Below are 21,019 nucleotides of genomic sequence, written 5' to 3'. Positions count from 1 at the left end.
GTCCCTCCTCCCTTCACTCCTTCCCACCACTGCATCTCCCCTCCCTCCTTTCAGGGTCCCAGCATCATCACTACAGCGGGTTTTCCCGGGGCAGGCAGTATCAGTGGATCTTGTCCACGGGATGGAGGATGATGATGACTCGCTGTGACATGAGATCTGGTGCTCCTCATTGTTTGACAAAGTCTGGCTCCTGCCGTCAGGATCTCATTCAACTGTCCGGCCGGATGATCCCTACACGTGTGCTGGCCATTCCATCTCACAGGCCCAGATATCTTTTGGGGGCAGCTGTCCCAGGCCCATATATTCTTTGGGGGCCGGCATTGTCCTACAAGGCAGTCTCACACTTCTGGCCCCGTTCCCCTGTTGCCTCTGAGGGTGACCCCAGATGGAACAATCAGTTGTCCTGGCAGCCCTGCCCAGTGCCCTCTCCCACACCCCACACCACCAGCCTCTTACACGCTCCACTTGGCACACCCTCAGCACCCAGCCCATGCCTCATACCCTTCAGATAAAGGATTGAGGCAGGTCGGATTGCTGGTGAAATGGTGAAAATGGTGACTATATACAATTGTTGTGACCGACCTCTAACCTATGTGTTATACTTCTGCCAACTTAACTGATGTGTAACTTCCTTATTTTACGTGGCGTAGCGCTCCTTCGAGGTGTGACCCCAGGCAGCAGACGTGGAGGTGGCCTGCTGCGTATCGCGCCCTCTGATCTGAGATGCCTTTGGTGGGCTGTTCTCTGGAGGGCCTCCACATGGATGATATCGGCCAACTTTCTGTCTAATGTTTTTTCTTAAATACCTGATATAAATGTTTGCATCTTGTAACTTTCAAAGCTGTTAATCAAATTGTTATGTCTTAAATATGACATTTGTTATGTTAACAGTGTTGGGAAACATTTGTGGGCCAGGATCTGTATCGACTTGTGGTGATTGATTTTATCTTCTCCTTATTGGGTTCCTTCTTCGGGGAGTTCATTCGAAGGTACGATCATCCTCATGTTCTTTTGCTTGTGTGAAGCGATTTTAGATACAAAAATATATATAATTATTTCAATTCAGTAACGAAGTGAAATCAAATAAATGTTACATCTTTAATATTCATCGTGCTAAAGTTGGACAATGTCTGTAACTACTCCAGAATCTGGCATGAAACTTTTCCCCTTCAATCAGACCCACACTATTCATTTCATTAAACATTTATTTAGATAGTTCTGAATCTCCAAACCTTTGCAATTCCTTCACATTACATATTTCCATGTTGCACATTCTCCCTGAATTCCCTACTTGGCCATCGCTGCAGATATATCAGCATGTTTATATAAACAAGTAGATTCCTTGTTGCATGTTCATGGGTAGCTTGCAAACTTTTGCCTAGACGCAGGGTAGCGCAGTGTTTGAGAAAAGGGTGAGAACAATGTCTGCCTGTTTTGAAACCTGTTCCGGTGTGTACCACTGCAGTAATGTTGAAAAGTCGGGTGACAGCAGACAAAAAATGCCACTCAAACACTGGCAAGTTTAGAACATAGAACATAGAACAGTACAGCACAGAACAGGCCCTTCGGCCCTCGATGTTGTGCCGAGCATTGTCCGAAACCAAGATCAAGCTATCCCACTCCCTGTCATTCTGGTGTGCTCCATGTGCCTATCCAATAACCGCTTGAACGTTCCTAAAGTGTCCGACTCCACTATCACAGCAGGCAGTCAATTCCACACCCTAACCACTCTCTGAGTAAAGAACCGATCTCGGATATCCCTCCTATATCTCCCACCCTGAATCTTACAGATATGCCCCCTTGTAACAGCTACATCCACCCGAGGAAATACTCTCTGAACGTCCACTCTATCTATCCCCCTCATCATCTTATAAACCTCTAGTAAGTCGCCTCTCATCCTCCTCCGCTCCAAAGAGAAAAGCCCTAGCTCCCTCAACCTTTCCTCATAAGACCTATCCTGCAAACCAGGCAGCATCCTGGTAAATCTCCTTTGCACCCTTTCCAATGCTTCCACATCCTTCCTATAGTGAGGTGACCAGAACTGCGCCCAATACTCCAAATGTGGTCTAACCAAGGTCATGTATAGTTGCAGCATAACCCCGCGGCTCTTAAACTCAAGCCCTCTGTTAATAAACACTAACACACTATAAGCCTTCTTCACGGCTCTATCCACTTGAGTGGCAACCTTCAGGGATCTGTGGACATGAACCCCAAGATCTCTCTGCTCCTCCACATTCCTCAGAACCCTGCCGTTGACCCTGTAATCTGCATTCAAATTTTTCCTACCAAAATGAATCACCTCGCACCTATCAGGGTTAAACTCCATCTGCCATTTTTCAGCACAGCTCTGCATCCTATCAATGTCTCTTTGCAGCCTACAACAGCCCTCCACCTCATCCACGACTCCACCAATCTTGGTGTCATCAGCAAATTTACTGACCCACCCTTCAGTCCCCTCCTCCAAGTCATTGATAAAAATCACAAATAGCAGAGGACCCAGCACTGATCCCTGTGGTACACCGCTGGTAACTGGTCTCCAGTCTGAAAATTTCCATCCACCACCACCCTCTGTCTTCTATGTGATAGGAAGTTAGACAAGGGAGAACCAGTGGACGTGATTTATTTAGATTTCCAGAAGATCTTTGACAAGGTGCCGCATAGGAGACTGTTAAATACGTTAAGATCCCATGGTGTTAAGGGTAAGATCCTGGCATGGATAGAGGATTGGCTGACTGGCAGAAGGCAGAGAGTGGGGATAAAGGGGTCATTTTCAGGATGGCAGCCAGTGACTAGTGGTGTGCCTCAGGGGTGTGTGCTGGGACCACAACTTTTCACAATATACATGAATGATCTGGAAGAAGGTACTGAAGGCACTGTTGCTAAGTTTGCAGATGGTACAATGATCTGTAGAGGGACAGGTAGTATTGAGGAAGCAAGGGGGCTGCCGAAGGACATGGACAGGCTAGGAGAGTGGGCAATGAAGTGGCAGATGGAATACAATATGGAAAGTGTGAAATGCACTATAGAAGGAGAAATGGAGGCATAGACTATTTTCTAAATGGGGAGATGCTTCGGAAAGCAGAAACACAAAGGGACTTGGGAGTCCTTGTTCACTATTCTTTTACGGTTAACATGGAGGTTCAGTCGGCAGTTAGGAAGGCAAATGCAGTGTTCGCATTCTTTGTTGAGAGGGCTAGAATACAAGACCAGGGATGTACTTCTGAGGCTGTATAAGGCTCTGGTCAGACCCCATTTGGAGTATTGAGAGCAGTTTTGGGCCTCGTATCTAAGGAAGGATGTGCTGGCCTTGGAAAGGGTCCAGAGGAGGTTCACAAGAATGATCCCTGGAATGAAGAGCTTGTCATATGAGGAACGGTTGAGGACTCTGGGTCTGTACTCGTTGGAGTTTAGAAGGATGAGGGGGGATCTTATTGAAACTTACAGGATACTGCGAGGCCTGGATAGAGTGGACGTGGAGAGGATGTTTCCACTTGAAGAAAAAACTAGAAGCAGAGGACACCATCTCAGATTAAAGGGACGATCCTTTAAAACAGAGATGAGGAGGGATTTCTTCAGACAGAGGGTTGGTGAATCTGTGGAACTCTTTGCCGCAGGAGGCTGTGGAGGCCAAATCACTGAGTGTCTTTAAGACAGAGATAGATAGGTTCTTGATTAATAAAGGGAATCAGGGGTTATGGGGAGAAGGCAGGAACATAGAACATACAGTGGAGAAGGAGGCCATTCGGCCCATCGAGTCTGCACCGACCCACTTAAGCCCCACACTTCCACCCTATCCCCGTAACCCAATAACCCCGCCTAACTTTTTTGGTCACTAAGGGCAATTTATCACAGCCAATCCACCTAACCTGCACGTCTTTGGACTGTGGGAGGAAACCGGAGCACCCGGAGGAAACCCACGCAGACACAGGGAGAACGTGCAGACTCCACACAGACAGTGACCCAGCGGGGAATCGAACCTGGGATCCTGGAGCTGTGAAGCCACAGCGCTACCAAGAATGGGGATGAGAAAATATCATCCATGACTGAATGGCAAAGCAGACTTGATGGGCTGAGTGGCCCAATACTGCTCTCATGGCCAGTATTTAGTGCCCATCCCTAATTACCGTTGGTGACTTGCTTGGCCATTGCTGTGGGTCTGGAATCACATGTAGGTCAGACCAGGTAAGGATGGCTGATCCATCCCGAGAGGGCATTAATGCACCAGATGGGTTTTTATGATAATCAAAAATGGTTTCATGGTAATCACTAGACTTTTAATTCCAGTTTTATATTTAATTCAAGTTTCACTACCTGCCGTGATGGGATTTGAACCTGGTTCTCCAGCGCATTACCCTGGGTCTCTGGATTACTGAATCCCCAGAGCATTACCCTGGGTCTCTGGATTACTGAATCCCCAGAGCATTACCCTGGGTCTCTGGATTACTGAATCCCCAGAGCATTACCCTGGGTCTCTGGATTACTGAATCCCCAGAGCATTACCCTGGGTCTCTGGATTACTAGTCCAGTGACAATACCGCTATACCACTGCCACTCCCACCCCATGGCTGGACTTACACCGTTATCTTTAAAAGGCTTCATTAAGATAAAAAAAGTTGAACTAAGCTAATTTAACCAGTGTAATGTTTGCACTATTGGATCATCTTGCCTCCGCACCTGAATACGCGGTCGTTTGCTCATAAGACCATAAGACATAGGAGCAGAATTAGGCCACTCGGCCCATCGAGTCTGCTCTGCCATTCAATCATGGCTGATATTTTCTCATCCCCATTCTCCTGCCTTCTCCCCATAACCCCTGGTCCCCTTATTAATGCTCAGCCCTGTGCCTGCCTGCCTCATTAATTCCTTTTACAATGCAATCTGGAGGGATGCAGTGGTAGATAGATAGAGAAATACAGCACAGAACAGGCCCTTCGGCCCACGATGTTGCGCCGAACTTTTGTCCTAGGTTAATCATAGAATTTTGGACAATTTTTCATGGCCAATCCACCCAACCTGCACATCTTTGGACTGTGGGAGGAAACCGGAGCACCCGGAGGAAACCCACGCAGTCACGGGGAGGATGTGCAGACTCCACACAGACAGTGACCCAAGTCGAAATCAAACTTGGGACCCTGGAGCTGTGAAGCAATTGTGCTATCCACAATGCTACCGTGCTGCCCTTAAGAAGTTAACCTACACTCCATTATTCTACCCTAATCCAAGTACCTATGCAATAGCCGCTTGAAGGTCCCTAACTTTTCCAACTCAACTACTTCCACAGGCAGTGCATTCCATGCCCCCACTACTCTCTGGGTAAAGAACCTACCTCTGACATCCCCTCTATATCTTCCACCATTTATCTTAAATTTATGTCCCCTTGTAATGGTGTGTTCCACCCGGGGAAAAAGTCTCTGACTGTCTACTCTATCTATTCCCCTAATCATCTTATAAACCTCTATCAAGTTGCCCCTCATCCTTCTCTGTTCCAATGAGAAAAGGCCTAGCACCCTCAACCTTTCCTCGTATGACCTACTCTCCATTCCAGGCAACATCCTGGTAAATCTCCTTTGCACCTTTTCCAAAGCTTCCACATCCTTCCTAAAATGAGGCGACCAGAACTGCACACAGTACTCCAAATGTGGCCTGACCAAGGTTTTGTACAGCTGCATCATCACTTCACGGCTCTTAAATTCAATCCCTCTGCTAATGAACGCGAGCACACCATAGGCCTTCTTCACAGCTCTATCCACTTGAGTGGCAACTTTCAAAGATCCATGAACATAGACCCCAAGATCTCTCTGCTCCTCCACATTGCCAAGAACCCTACCGTTAACCCTGTATCCCGCATTCATATTTGGCCTTTCAAAATGGACAACCTCACACTTGTCAGGGTTAAACTCCATCTGCCACTTCTCAGCCCAGCTCTGCATTCTATCTATGTCTCTTTGAAGCCGACAACAGCCCTCCTCACTATCCACAACTCCACCAATCTTCGTATCATCTGCAAATTTACTGACCCACCCTTCAACTCCCTCATCCAAGTCGTTAATGAAAATCACATACAGCAGAGGACCCAGAACTGATCCCTGCGGTACGCCACTGATAACTGGGCTCCAGGCTGAATATTTGCCATCCACCACCATTCTCTGTCTTCTATCGGTTAGCCAGTTTGTTATCCAACTGGCCAAATTTCCCACTATCCCATGCCTCCTTACTTTCTGCATAAGCCTACAATGGGGAACCTTATCAAATGCCTTACTAAAATCCATGTACACTACATCCACTGCTTTACCTTCATCCACATGCTTGGTCACCTCCTCAAAGAAGTCAATAAGACTTGTTAGGCAAGACCTACCCTTCACAAATCCGTGCTGACTATCCCTAATCAAGCAGTGCCTTTCCAGATGCTCAGAAATCCTATCCCTCAGTACCCTTTCCATTACTTTGCCTACCACCGAAGTAAGACTAACTGGCCTGTAATTCCCAGGGTTATCCCGATTCCCTTTTTTGAACAGGGGCACGACATTCGCCACTCTCCAATCCTCTGGTATCACCCCTGTTGACAGCGAGGACGAAAAGATCATTGCCAACGGCTCTGCAATTTCATTTCTTTTCCCATAGAATTCTTGGATATATCCCGTCAGGCCCGGGGGACTTGTCTATCCTCAAGTTTTTCAAAACGCGCAACACATCTTCCTTCCTGACAAGTATCTCCTCGAGCTTATCAGTCTGTTTCACACTATCCTCTCCAACAATATGGCCTCTCTCGTTTGTAAATACTGAAGAAAAATACTTGTTCAAGACCTCTCCTATCTCTTCAGACTCAATACACAATCTCCCGCTACTGTCCTTGATCGGACCTACCCTCGCTCTAGTCATTCTCATATTTCTCACATATGTGTAAAAGGCCTTGGGGTTTTCCTTGATCCTACCTGCCAAAGATTTTTCATGCCCTCTCTTAGCTCTCCTAATCCCTTTCTTCAGTTCCCTCCTGGCTATCTTGTATCCCTCCAGCGCCCTGTCTGAACCTTGTTCTTCAGCCTTACATAAGTCTCCTTCTTCCTCTTAACAAGACATTCAACCTCTCTTGTCAACCATGGTTCCCTCACTCGGCCATGTCTTCCCTGCCTGACAGGGACATACATATCAAAGACACGCAGTACCTGTTCCTTGAACAAGTTCCACATTTCACTTGTGTCCTTCCCTGACAGCCTATGTTCCCAACTTCTGCACGTCAATTCTTGTCTGACAGCATCGTATTTACCCTTCCCCCAATTGTAAACCTTGCCCTGTTGCACGCACCTATCCCTCTCCATTACTAAAGTGAAAGTCACAGAATTGTGGTCACTACCTCCAAAATGCTCCCCCACTAACAAATTTATCACTTGCCCTGGTTCATTACCAAGTACCAAATCCAATATGGCCTCCCCTCTGGTTGGACAATCTACATACTGTGTTAGAAAAGCTTCCTGGACACACTGCACAAACACTACCCCATCCAAACTATTTGATCTAAAGAGTTTCCACTCAATGTTGGGAAGTTGAAGTCACCCATGACTACTACCCTGTGACTTCTGCACCTTTCCAAAACCTGTTTCCCAATCTGTTCCTCCACATCTCTGCTGCTATTGGGGGGCCTATAGAAAACTCCCAACAAGGTGACTGCTCCTTTCCTATTTCTGACTTCAACCCATATTACCTCAGTAGGCAGATCCCCCTCGAACTGCCTTTCTGCAGCTGTTATACTATCTCTAATTAACAATGCCACCCCCCCCCCCCCCCACCTCTTTTACCATCCTCCCTAATCTTGTTGAAACATCTATAACCAGGAACCTCCAACAACCATTTCTGCCCCTCTTCTATCCAAGTTTCCGTGATGGCCACCACATCGTAGTCCCAAGTACCGATCCATGCCTTAAGTTCACCCACCTTATTCCTGATGCTTCTTGCATTGAAGTATACACACTTCAACCCATCTCCTTGCCTGCAAATACTCTCCTTTGTCAGTGTTACCTTTCCCACTGCATCACTACGTGCTTTGGCGTCCTGAATATCGGCTTCCTTAGTTGCTGGACTACAGATTTGGTTCCCATTCCCCAGCCAAATTAGTTTAAACCCTCCCGAAGACTACTAGAAACCTCCCCCCCCCCCCAGGATATTGGTGCCCCTCTGGTTCAGATGCAACCCGTCCTGCTTGTACAGGTCCCACCTTCCCCAGAATGCGCTCCAATTATCCAAATACCTGAAGCCCTCCCTCCTACACCATTCCTGCAGCCACGTGTTCAACTGCACTCTCTCCCTATTCCTAGCCTCGCTATCACGTGGCACCGGCAACAAACCAGAGATGACAACTCTGTCTGCCCTGGCCTTTAACTTCCAGCCTAACTCCCTAAACTTGTTTATTACCTCCACACCCTTTTTCCTACCTACGTCGTTGGTACCAATGTGCACCACGACTTCTGGCTGCTCACCCTCCCCCTTCAGGATCCTGAAGACACGATCCGAGACATCCCTGGCCCTGGCACCCGGGAGGCAACATACCTTTCGGGAGTCTCGCTCGCGACCACAGAGTCTCCTATCTATTCCCCTAACCATTGAGTCTCCTATTACTATTGTTTTCTATTCTACCCCCTTCCCTTCTGAGCCCCAGAGCCAGACTCAGTGCCAGAGACCTGGCCGCTGGGGCCTTCCCCGGTAGGTCATCCCCCCCAACAGCATCCAAAACGGTATACTTGTTTTGAAGGGGAACGGCCACGAGGGATCCCTGCACTGTCTGCCTGTTAGTTTTCTTTCCCCTGACTGTAACCCAGCTACTCTTGTCCAGTACCTTTGGTGTGGCTACCTCCCTGTAACTCTTCTCGATAACCCCCTCTGCCTCCCGGATGATCCGAAGTTCATCCAGCTCCAGCTCCAGTTCCTTAACACGGTCTCTGAGGAGCTGGAGTTGGGTGCACTTCCCGCAGGTATAGTCAGCGGGGACACCAGTGGTATCCCTCACCACCCACATCCTACAGGAGGAGCATGCAACTGCCCCAGCCTCCATCCCCTCTTACTTTACAGAATTAGCTGCCCCTTGGACCAACTGGACCTCCGCCCTCCAACTCTGCTTCCAGTCAGCTGTACTCTAAACTCCTGGCTCCCTTCACGCTCTTTGATAAATATAGGAAATGAAATGTAAGGAGCACCTTACTCCCTCCTCACCTAACTCCCTCAGTCACCAAACTCACACTGTAGCACTCAAATGCCACAAGCTCAGCACTCCCTCAGTCACCAAACTCTCACTGTAGCACTCAAATGCCACAAGCTCAGCACTCCAGTGCAAACTAAGTCTGCACTGTAACTAGCTCCTATTTATGCTGTGACTCTGGCCTCTGAAAACTGGCCTAATGCAATTAACTAATTAACAAGCTCCAGCTGCAAGTAAGTACAAGTAGAACCTTGTTTAAAGCTGATTCAAAATTCACCTTCTTATAGACCAAACAGCAACTTTTAAGTTAATTAACTAAATAAAAGAAATACTAGACTTTAAATAAAAATCAACCCTTATACTCCCTCAGTCACCAAACTCTCACTGTAGCACTCAAATGCCACAAGCTCAGCACTCCAGTGCAAAAAAAACTGGTGCAGTGGATCACTGGACTGGGGATCTGGGGACCTGGGTTCAAATCCCACCACTGCAGATGGTGAAATATGAATTCAATAAAAATATGGTGACCATGAAACCATTGTCAAATGTTGTAAAAACCCATCTGGTTTACTAATGTCCTTTAGGGAAGGAAATCTGTCGTTCTGGCCTACATGTGACTACAGCAATGTGGTTGACTCTTAATAATGGCGCAGCCAGCGACGCCCACATCCAAAGAATGAAAAAAAATCCAGCCATCCCAAAAAGGGAATGTTTTATTTTTCACGTAATGTTCTCAGTTCTATCGTTATTTATGTCGTCCTTGGTTACCTGTTTCCTGTTTAACCAGATCCATTGGATTGAAAGTATTTTCTAGTCCAGACAGCAACAAGAAATGGAGCCGGCACTCCAGCAGCTGATTCCTGCTGTCAATTAGACACTTCAACCTGACGGGGGGCCCAGAGATCAGACGGACGGGGTTGTCATTAGTTTTCATTCTGGTGATCAGGTTCCCTACCACCCACATTAAAACTTGCTCATTGACTGGTTAAGTTTAAATCACCTTCCAAACAGTGTGACATACAATATTGTCACAGCAAACTATTGATGCTGCCTTCTTGAAACTAGTCTTACAACTCTAGGTTAAAGTCCAACAGGTTTGTTAGGAATCACTAGCTTTTAGAGCACAGGACTGAGGAAGGAGCTGCGCTCCGAAAGCTAGTGATTCCAAACAAACCTGTTGGACTTTAACCTGGTGGTGTAATACTTCGTACTGTGCCCACCCCAGTCCAACGCTGGCATCTCCACTTCTTGAAACTAGAAAAGGAAAACTATAATCTATTTGGAAATACCCTGTCAGCTCATTATTAATTGGTTATCCACCCATGGTTTCCATGGCCTGTTGCTCTCTGTGTCAAAGACATCTTTTCACAGGCAGTTCTCACAACCTGAGATTTTAATTTGTGATGGGTCCAGAGGAGGGACATCCACCTACATTGTCAATTTTTGGTCTGCTATAGAAATGTTCAGAATTTTATTTGGATTCAGACCATAACAGTGCTACAGAATTGTTCACTTTAAATGATGATTTGCAATTCACTAAGGGCACTTCATCCCAGCCGTCACAATTTATTACTGCTGGCATCAGTGACTGGCAGCCTGCAGCCCAGGGCCACATGCGGCCCTTCTGGGTTCTGAGTGCGGCCCACGAGATATCTTGTTGGCCGTTGGCCATTGCCCGCGTGCAGGGTCACCATGTTCCGCTGATTTCTGTCCCTGTTATTTATTTCCTTCTGGTGTGACTGAAGTGACACATGGGTAAAACGCGAGCGAGTGAAGCGAGGTGTCGATTGCTGACAACGCTGACTGTGAGAGCTGTGCGCTCCCTCTGCGTTTAAAGTGTCAATATTTCCTCTGTTTTCACCATTCGATGTTGTCAGTCACATTAATATAGAATGATTAAACATTTTCTATAACTCATTATGAATTATTTGGCGAAAATTTAATATATTTAATCTTATTCATGTGGTCACGGTTAGTGAACAATCCCGATTTCAATCCACTGGGATGAAGGAGAACCACTCACCAGCCTGTATTACCCATCGCTGGTCTAGATTGAATTGGAATTATATAGCATATATCCTTTTTATGGAATAGCATTGATTGAACACTTGGTTTCCAAAAGCACGGTAGCACAATGGTTAGCATTGTTGCTTCACAGCGCCAGGGTCCCAGGTTCGATTCCCGGCTTGGGCCACTGTCTGTGTGGAGGTTGCACGTTCTCCCAGTGTCTGCGTGGGTTCCCTCCGGGTGCTCTGGTTTCCTCCCACAAGTCCCGAAAGATGTGCTGTTCGGTAATTTGGGTATTCTGAATTCTCCCTCCGTGTACCCGAACAGGTGCTGGAGTGTGGTGACTAGGGGCTTTTCACAGTAACTTCATTGCAGTGTTAATGTAAGCCTACTTGTGACAATATAGATTATTATTATTATTAGTATCATGGGAACGCACTGCTGCCGTCAACTCGGAGTTCCAGAATTTGACATTGCACGGAATGTATTGGGTTTAATCTACGCACAAACTCTAGCATGGTAGGTCAAATTTTAAATGGATCTTACAAACTATTTAAAAATCTATAAAATGACACATTCTTAATGTATTTCAATGCTGTTGACTTATAGTTCTTCATTTAAAAACTTACATTTTAGGATTGGACTTTTCTTCGCACCCCTTTTACCAGCGATACAGATCATAAAGTTCTTCATTATATTTCATGTTAAGAAGGTATGGTACATAGTCCTCTGCTACAATTCATTTGGAGTATCTAGACGTGTTAATGATTTGTGTAAGGACAGTAACAGCAATATATCGATCAATATACCGCAGGTGCGTTTAAACAGATTGTTGAGAATAGTGTGATCACGCACGAACATTTGAAACTCTTTGTTAACTGCTACACTTGGAACTGTCAAACTGTCATTGCTTACATGATATTATAGTATACCTGTCATAATATCAAACTAAGCAGATTTATAAGGATATTGTCCTGTGGCATTGTGCAATTCAGTAACAGAAAAGGATTTTCCTCCCCGAACATGCAGATTGTTTGTGACGACTGACAGCAGATCCTGTGTATATGTGCCGGTTCCCAGGGAATTTTCACCACTCACATCTTGAGTCACTTTCTTTGAGGGGCTGGACACAGAGGGTGGGCTCTTTGGTGACAAAAGAGAAATCGTGGCTTATGGTCCAACGTCAACCACAGAGTACATTTGAGGAGTGTGGTGAACCACTGTACACCTGTATTAGGGGATCTAAGGTAGGACCTGTACTACAGGTTCGCCGGTAGCCCCTGCTTGCTGGCTCCGCCCAGGAAGAGGAGTATAAATATGCGCGTGCTCCATTCAGCAGCCATTTCACCAGCTGCAGCAGGAGGCCACGCATCTGACTGTAATAAAGCCACAGTTCTACCCAATCTTAGTCTTTGTGCAATTGATCGTGCATCAATTTATTGCAGTCAGATTTTCTACAAGATGGATATCAGAATCAAACCAGATCGCCTGCAGCTCGATCCGCAATCGACCGACGCCAGAAAAGACTTTAATCACTGGCTAGCTTGTTTCGAGGCCCATATCAACTCAGCGTCCACCCCACAGACGGAGACTCAGAAGATACAGGTCCTGTACTCTAGGTTGAGCTCAAGCGTGTTCCCACTGATCCAGGATGCCCCGACTTATGCGGAAGCCATGGCGCTCCTCAAAGAGAACTACGTGCAGAAAGCGAACACGCTCTTCGCCAGGCACGTACTCGTCACTCGCTCTCAACTCCCTGGTGAGTCCATCGAAGACTTCTGGCGGGCCCTAATCCCACTCATCCGGGACTGTGACTGTCAGGCCGTTATAGCCAATGAACATTCTAATTTCCTCATGCGCAATGCTTTCGTAACGGGGATTGGGTCGGACCTCATCCGACAACGACTGCTGGAAGGGGCCACGCTCGACCTAGCGGAGACAAAAGAATTAGTGCTCTTCATGATGGTCGCCTCCCGTAATGTTCAGGCCTACCCCTCCGGCCGCGGGGCCCACCCCTCCTATCCCTCCTGGACCCCGCAAATGACCGCCCCAGCTGGGGCCCTGCCTAGCCAATATGCCTGCACCACACGCCAATCCGTGCACCCCAGGTATCCCCAATGCTACTTCTGCGGCCAGCAGAAGCATCCTCACCAACGCTGCCCGGCCGGCGCCGCCATTTGCAAGTCTTGCAGCAAAAAGGGCCACTTTGCCGCAGTGTGCCAGGCCCGCGCATTCGCCACTATCACCCCCTCCCCCCTGACAAACGCACAATGGGCGCCGCCATCTCCTTCCCCTCAGTCCACGCGCAGCCAGTGGGCGCCACCATATTCACCTCCCGGGGCCATGCGCGGCTAGTGGGCGCCGCCATCTTGTCCAGCTCCACCAATGTGCGGCCCATGGGCGCCGCCATTTAATTCCCCGCAGGACCTCCAGTCGCCGCCATCTTGCCTCCCCCACGGGGCAGGGATGCCAACGACATTCCAAGACCTGGGCCCCCAACGCTCTCCGTCTGAAACCTGTGATGATCACCCGCAGCTCGCCTCGATGATGCTGGACCAGTCTCGTCCACACAACCTGGCCACCGCTTCGACAACAGTGAAAATCAACGGCCACGTGACCTCTTGCCTGCTGGACTCCGGGAGCACCGAAAGCTTCATAAACCCGGATACGGTAAGGCGCTGCTCCCTCGCGGTCCACCCCGCCAATCAAAGGATCTCCCTGGCCTCCGGATCCCATTCTGTCCCGATCCGAGGGTTCTGCACGGTCACTCTCACAGTCCAGGGCGTAGAATTCAGCGGTTTCCGTCTCTACGTCCTTCCTATTCCCTGCGCTGCACTATTGCTCGGCCTAGATTTCCAGTGCAATCTCCAGAGCCTCATTCTCCAATTCTGCGGGCCCCTACCACCACTCACTGTGTGCGGCTTCACGACCCTAAAGGTCGACCCCCCCTCCCTCTTTGCCAATCTAACTTCGGATTGCAAGCCCGTTGCCACCAGGAGCAGACGGTACAGCACCCAGAACAAGACCTTCATCAGGTCCGAGGTCCAGCGGCTGCTTCGGGAAGGCATCATCGAGGCCAGCAACAGCCCTTGGAGAGCCCAAGTGGTAGTAGTTAAAACTGGGGAGAAACACAGAATGGTCGTGGACTACAGCCAGACCATCAACAGGTACACGCAGCTCGACGTGTATCCCCTCCCCCGCATATCTGATATGGTCAATCAGATTGCACAGTACTGGGTCTTCTCAACGATTGACCTCAAATCCGCCTACCACCAACTCCCCATCCGTAAATTGGACCGTCCATACACTGCCTTCGAGGCAGACGGTCGCCTCTATCACTTTCTTAGGGTTCCCTTTGGCCTCACTAACGGGGTCTCGGTCTTCCAAAGGGAGATGGACCGAATGGTCGTCCGGTACGGTTTGTGGCCACGTTTCCGTACTTAGATAATGTTACCATCTGCGGCCATGATCAGCAGGACCACGATGCCAACCTCGCTAAATTCCTCTGCACCGCCACTCTCCTCAACCTTAGGTATAATAAAGAGAAGTGTGTGTTCAGCACAACCCGCTTAGCCATCCTCGGCTATGTGGTCCAGAACGGAGGTCCGGGGCCCGATCCTGACCGCATCCGCCCCCTCATGGAGCTCCCCCCCCCCCTCTCCCCCCCCACTGCCCCAAGGCCCTCAAACACTGCCCGGGGTTCTTTTCGTACTACGCTCAGTGGGTCCCAAACTATGCGGACAAGGCCCGTCCACTCATACAGTCCACCCAATTTCCCCTCACGGCCGAGGGACAACAGGTCTTCGCCCAGGTGAGAGCTGATATAGCCAAAGATGGGATGCACGCAGTAGATGAGACACTGCCCTTTCAAGTAGAAAGCGACACTTCAGATGTTGCCTTTGCCGCCACTCTCAATCAGGCAGGCAGACGCGTGGTTTTCTTTTCCCGCACCCTTCATGCCTCTGAAATTCGGCACTCATCCGTCAAAAAAGAGGCCCAGGCTATCGTTGAAGCTGTGCGGCATTGGAGGCATTACCTGGCCGGCAGGAGATTCACTCTCCTCACTGACCAACGGTCGGTGGCCTTCATGTTCAACAACTGGAGCTGTTGGGGAGGGTTAAAAACTAATGTGGCAGGGGGATGGGAACCGATGCAGGAAGTTGGAAGGTAGTAAAACAGGGACAGAAGCAAAAGGAAGTAAGGGGAAAAGTGCAAGGCAGAGAAGATATCGTCAAAAATCTAAAAGGGCGACAGTACAAGGTACAGTGACTGAGGGGAGCTCAGTGAATAGGCCCAGTAATACTAAAAGGAATAAAACTGGAGATGTTAAGATTCAAAACAGAGGTAAAAAAACCAACATAAGTGTACTTTACCTGAATGCCCGTAGTATTCGGAATAAAGTAAATAAGTTGATGGCACAAATCGTCGTAAATGACTATGATTTAGTGGCCATTACTGAAACATGGTTAAAGGATGGTCACGACTGGGAGTTAAATATCCAAGGGTATCAAACTACTCGGAAGGACAGAGTGGATGGTAAGGGAGGTGGTGTTGCTCTGTTATTTAAGGATGACATCCGGGCAATAGTAAGGGATGACATCGGTGCTATGGAGGATAAGGTTGAATCCATTTGGGTGGAAATCAGGAATAGTAAGGCGAAAAAGTCACTGATAGGAGTAGTCTATAGGCCACCAAATAGTAACGTTATGGTGGGGCAGGCAATAAACAAAGAAATAACGGATGTATGTAGAAATGGTACAGCAGTTATCATGGGGGATTTTAATCTACATGTCGATTGGTTTAACCAGGTCGGTCAAGGCAACCTTGAGGAGGAGTTTATAGAATGTATCCGCGATAGTTTCCTAGAACAGTATGTAATGGAACCGACGAGGGAACAAGCGGTCCTAGATCTTGTCCTGTGTAATGAGACAGGATTGATTCATGATCTCATAGTTAGGGATCCTCTCGGAAGGAGCGATCACAATATGGTGGAATTTAAAATACAGATGGAGGGTGAGAAAGTAAAATCAAATACTAGTGTTTTGTGTTTAAACAAAGGAGATTACAAGGGGATGAGAGAAAAACTAGCTAAGGTAGACTGGGAGCTAAGACTTTATGGTGGAACAGTTGAGGAACAGTGGAGAACCTTCCAAGCGATTTTTCACAGTGCTCAGCAAAGGTTTATACCAACAAAAAGGAAGGACGGTAGAAAGAGGGAAAATCGACCGTGGATATCTAAGGAAATAAGGGGGAGTATCAAATTGAAGGAAAAAGCATCAGTGGCAAAGATTGCTGGGAGATTAGAGGACTGAGAAATCTTTAGGGGGCAACAGAAAGCTACTAAAAAAGCTATAAAGAAGAGTAAGATAGAGTATGAGAGTAAACTTGCTCAGAATATAAAAACAGACAGTAAAAGCTTTTACAAATATATAAAACAAAAAAGAGTGGCTAAGGTAAATATTGGTCCTTTAGAGGATGAGAAGGGAGTTTTGATAATGGGAAATGAGGAAATGGCTGAGGAACTGAACAGGTTTTTTGGGTCGGTCTTCACAGTGGAAGACACAGATAACATGCCAGCGACTGATAGAAATGAGGCTATGACAGGTGAGGACCTTGAGAGGATTGTTATAACTAAGGAGGGAGTGATGGGCAAGCTAATGGGGCTAAAGATAGACAAGTCTCCTGGCCCTGATGGAATGCATCCCAGAGTGCTAAAAGAGATGGCTAGGGAAATTGCAGATGCACTAGTGATAATTTACCGAAATTCACTAGACTCTGGGGTAGTCCCGGTGGATTGGAAATTAGCAAACGTGACACCACTGTTTAAAAAAGGAGGTAGGCAGAAAGCAGGAAATTATAGGCAAGTGAGTTTAACTTCGGTAGTAGGGAAGATGCTGGAATCTATCATCAAGGAAGAAATAGCGAGGCATCTGGATAGAAATTGTCCCATTGGGCAGACGCAGCATGGGTTCATAAAGGGCAGGTCATGCCTAACTAATTTAGTGGAATTTTTTGAGGACATTACCAGTGCAATAGATAACGGGGAGCCGATGGATGTGGTATATCTGGATTTCCAGAAGGCCTTTGACAAGGTGCCACACAAAAGGTTGCTGCATAAGATAAAGATGCATGGCATTAAGGGTAAAGTAGTAGCATGGATAGAGGATTGGTTAATTGATAGAAAGCAAAGAGTGGGGATTAATGGGTGTTTCTCTGGTTGGCAATCAGTAGCTAGTGGTGTCCCTCAGGGATCCGTGTTGGCCCACAATTGTTCACAATTTACATAGATGATTTGGAGTTGGGGACCAAGGGCAATGTGTCCAAGTTTGCAGGTGGCACTAAGATGAGTGGTAAAGTGAAAAGTGCAGAGGATACTGGAAGTCTGCAGAGGGATTTGGATAGGTTAAGTGAATGGGCTAGGGTCTGGCAGATGGAATACAATGTTGACAAATGTGAGGTTATCCATTTTGGTAGGAATAACAGCAAACGGGATTATTATTTAAACGATAAAATATTAAAGCATGCCGCTGTGCAGAGAAACTTGGGTGTGCTAGTGCATAAGTCACAGAAGGTTGGTTTACAGGTGCAACAGGTGATTAAGAAGGCAAATGGAATTTTGTCCTTCATTGCTAGAGGGATGGAGTTTAGGACTAGGGAGGTTATGTTGCAATTGTATAAGGTGTTAGTGAGGCCACACCTGGAGTATTGTGTTCAGTTTTGGTCTCCTTACTTGAGAAAGGACGTACTGGCACTGGAGGGTGTGCAGAGGAGATTCACTAGGTTAATCCCAGAGCTGAAGGGGTTGGATTATGAGGAGAGGTTGAGTAGACTGGGACTGTACTCGTTGTAATTTAGAAGGATGAGGGGGGATCTTATAGAAACATTTAAAATTATGAAGGGAATAGATAGGATAGATGCGGGCAGGTTGTTTCCACTGGCGGGTGAAAGCAGAACTAGGGGGTATAGCCTCAAAATAAGGGGAAGTAGATTTAGGACTGAGTTTAGGAGGAACTTCTTCACCCAAAGGGTTGTGAATCTATGGAATTCCTTGCCCAGTGAAGCAGTTGAGACTCCTTCATTACATGTTTTTAAGGTAAAGATAGATAGTTTTTTGAAGAATAAAGGGATTAAGGGTTATGGTGTTCGGGCCGGAAAGTGGAGCTGAGTCCACAAAAGATCAGCCATGATCTGATTGAATGGCGGAGCAGGCTCGAGGGGCCAGATGGCCTACTCCTGCTCCTAGTTCTTATGTTCTTTTGTAACACGCAGCGGGGCAAGATCAAAAACAATAAAATCTTGCGGTGGAGAATTGAGCCTATAATCATGAGATCTTGTATCATCCCGGCAAGCTCAACGAGCCCCCAGACACCCTCTCCCGAGGTACATGTGCCAGCGCACAAGTAGACCAACTCCGGGACCTACACGACAGCCTTTGTCACCCGGGGGTCACACGACTGTACCATCTCGTCAAGGCCCGCAATCTGCCCTACTCCGTTGAGGAAGTACGGACAGTCACCAGAGACTGCCAGGTCTGTGCGGAGTGCAAGCTGCACTTCTACCGGCCGGACTGTGCGCGCCTGGTGAAGGCCTCCCACCCCTTTGAGGGCCTCAGCGTGGACTTCAAAGGGCCCCTCCCCTCCACCGACCGTAACACGTATATTCTCAGTGTGGTCGATGAGTAAACCAGGTTCCCCTTCGCCATCCCATGCCCCAATATGACGTCTGCCACCGTCATCAAAGCCCTCAATACAATCTTCATCCTGTTCGATTTCCCCGACTACATCCACAGTGACAGGGGATCCTCATTCGTGAGCGATGAGCTGCGTCAGTTCCTGCTCAGCAGGGGTATCGCCTCCAGCAGGACGACCAGCTACAACCCCCGGGGAAACGGGCAGGTAGAGAGGGAGAACGGGACGGTTTGGAGGGCCGTCCAGCTGGCCCTACGGTCCAGGAACCTCCCAGCCTCCCGCTGGCAGGAGGTCCTCCCTGATGCCCTACACTCCATCCGGTCACTACTGTGCACTGCTACGAATAGCACACCCCATTAATGTCTTTTTACTTTCCCCAGGAATTCCACATCCGGGGTGTCGCTCCCGACTTGGTTCGCAGCTCCAGGACCGGTGCTGCTCCGTAGGCACGTCCGACTCCACAAGGCGGACCCGTTGGTGGACAGGGTACGCCTGCTCCACGCCAACCCCCAGTATGCCTACGTAGCGTTACCCGACGGCCGCCAAGATACTGTCTCCCTCAGGGACCTGGTACCGTCAGGTTCCAACCAAACACACTTCCCCGCCCAGGCGCCATCCTCCCCTTCCCTGGCACTTCCAACGTTAACCCCACCAGGCCCATTCCTCCTTCCGCCGCCCACGCAAGAGGCAAAATAGATTTCGGCACGCACCCGGAGTCATCTATCAGCAGGCCAGCACCAGCACCGACAGCACCGACATTGCTGCCACTGTTACGCCGCTCCCAGCGAAACGTTAAGGCGCCAGACCGACTGAACCAATAACTGGCACCGGACCTTCAAAATCAACATTTGTTTTCACTTCTTTTTCTAAGACACTGTACATAATTTTCAACACTGTATATAGTTCCACACCACCCCCGCCGTACTCATTTTTAACAGGGGGTCAATGTGGTGAACCACTGTACACCTGTATTAGGGGATGTAAGGTAGGATCTGTATTACAGGTTCGCCGGTAGCCCCTGCTTGCTGGCTCCGCCCAGGAAGAGGAGTATAAATATGTGTGTCCTCCATTGATCAGCCATTTCACCAGCTGCAGCAGGAGGCCACGCATCTGACTGCAATAAAGCCACAGTTCTACCCAACCTTAGTCTTTGTGCAATTGATCGTGCATCAATTTATTGCAGTCAGATTTTCTACGAGAAGGATATCAGAATCAAACCAGATCGCCTGCAGCTAGATCCGCAATCAACCGACACCAGAAAAGACTTTAATCACTAGCTAGCTTGTTTCGAGGCCCATATCAACTCAGCATCCACCCTACTGACGGTACAGTCACTGAGTGACCCCACTCAGAAGATACAGGTCCTGTACTCTAGGTTGAGCTCAAGCGTGTTCCCACTGATCCAGGACGCCCCGACTTACGCGGAAGCCATGGCACTCCTCAAAGAGAACTACGCGCAGAAAGCGAACTCGCTCTTTGCCAGGCACGTACTCGCCACAATAAAGCCACAGTTGTACCCAACCTTAGTCTTTGTGCAATTGATCGTGCATCAAGGAGAGGTACAATATTGTGCCACCAGGCCCATGATCAAGCAAACCATTGGTCTCCTAAAGATGTGTTTCTGATGTTTGATTGGTCAGGTGGCTCTCCAATATTCACCACACAGACTCTCCCACATCACCATTATTTGCTGCACCATGCTCAAAATTGCTCTGCAAAGGGGGGATTATTTCCCCGAGAGAGACATGAAGAGAGGAGATATCCCCTCGGACACGGAGGGTGTGGAAGGGGATGACGCCACATGAGAACATTCAGATGAGCCACATGAGAATGACATTGCATTGGCATAATGCGGCAGATTATGGACACAGTGCGGTAGACATGGCCACAGTGCGGTAGACATGGCTACAGTGTGGTAGACATGGACACAGTGCGGTAGACATGGACACAGTGCGGCAGACATGGACACAGTGCGGTAGACATGGGTACAGTGTGGTAGACATGGACACAGTGTGGTAGACATGGACACAGTGCGGCAGACAGGGACACAGTGCGGTAGACATGGACACAGTGAGGTAGACAGGGACACAGTGAGGCAGACATGGACACAGTGCGGTAGACATGGACACAGTGAGGT

At 48.2% G+C, this 21,019-nt stretch overlaps 1 protein-coding gene across 3 annotated transcripts in view; it reads left to right on the top strand.

Moving 5' to 3' along the window:
* LOC119978784 (transmembrane channel-like protein 5) overlaps nucleotides 1–21,019 on the top strand; it is a 252,670-nt gene that overhangs the window by 165,994 nt on the left and 65,657 nt on the right. For all 3 annotated transcript variants that reach the window (XM_038820662.1, XM_038820663.1, XM_038820661.1), the window contains 3 exons: nucleotides 892–989; nucleotides 11,618–11,713; nucleotides 11,831–11,906. In XM_038820662.1, coding sequence (XP_038676590.1) covers nucleotides 892–989; nucleotides 11,618–11,713; nucleotides 11,831–11,906 — 270 coding nt within the window. The remainder of the gene's footprint in view (nucleotides 1–891; nucleotides 990–11,617; nucleotides 11,714–11,830; nucleotides 11,907–21,019) is intronic.

Source organism: Scyliorhinus canicula, chromosome 15 (assembly GCF_902713615.1).
Source record: "Scyliorhinus canicula chromosome 15, sScyCan1.1, whole genome shotgun sequence".
NCBI classification, from domain to species: domain Eukaryota; kingdom Metazoa; phylum Chordata; class Chondrichthyes; order Carcharhiniformes; family Scyliorhinidae; genus Scyliorhinus; species Scyliorhinus canicula.
The sequence above is the reverse complement of the archived record's forward strand: the minus strand, read 5'-3'. Positions and strand labels throughout refer to the sequence as shown.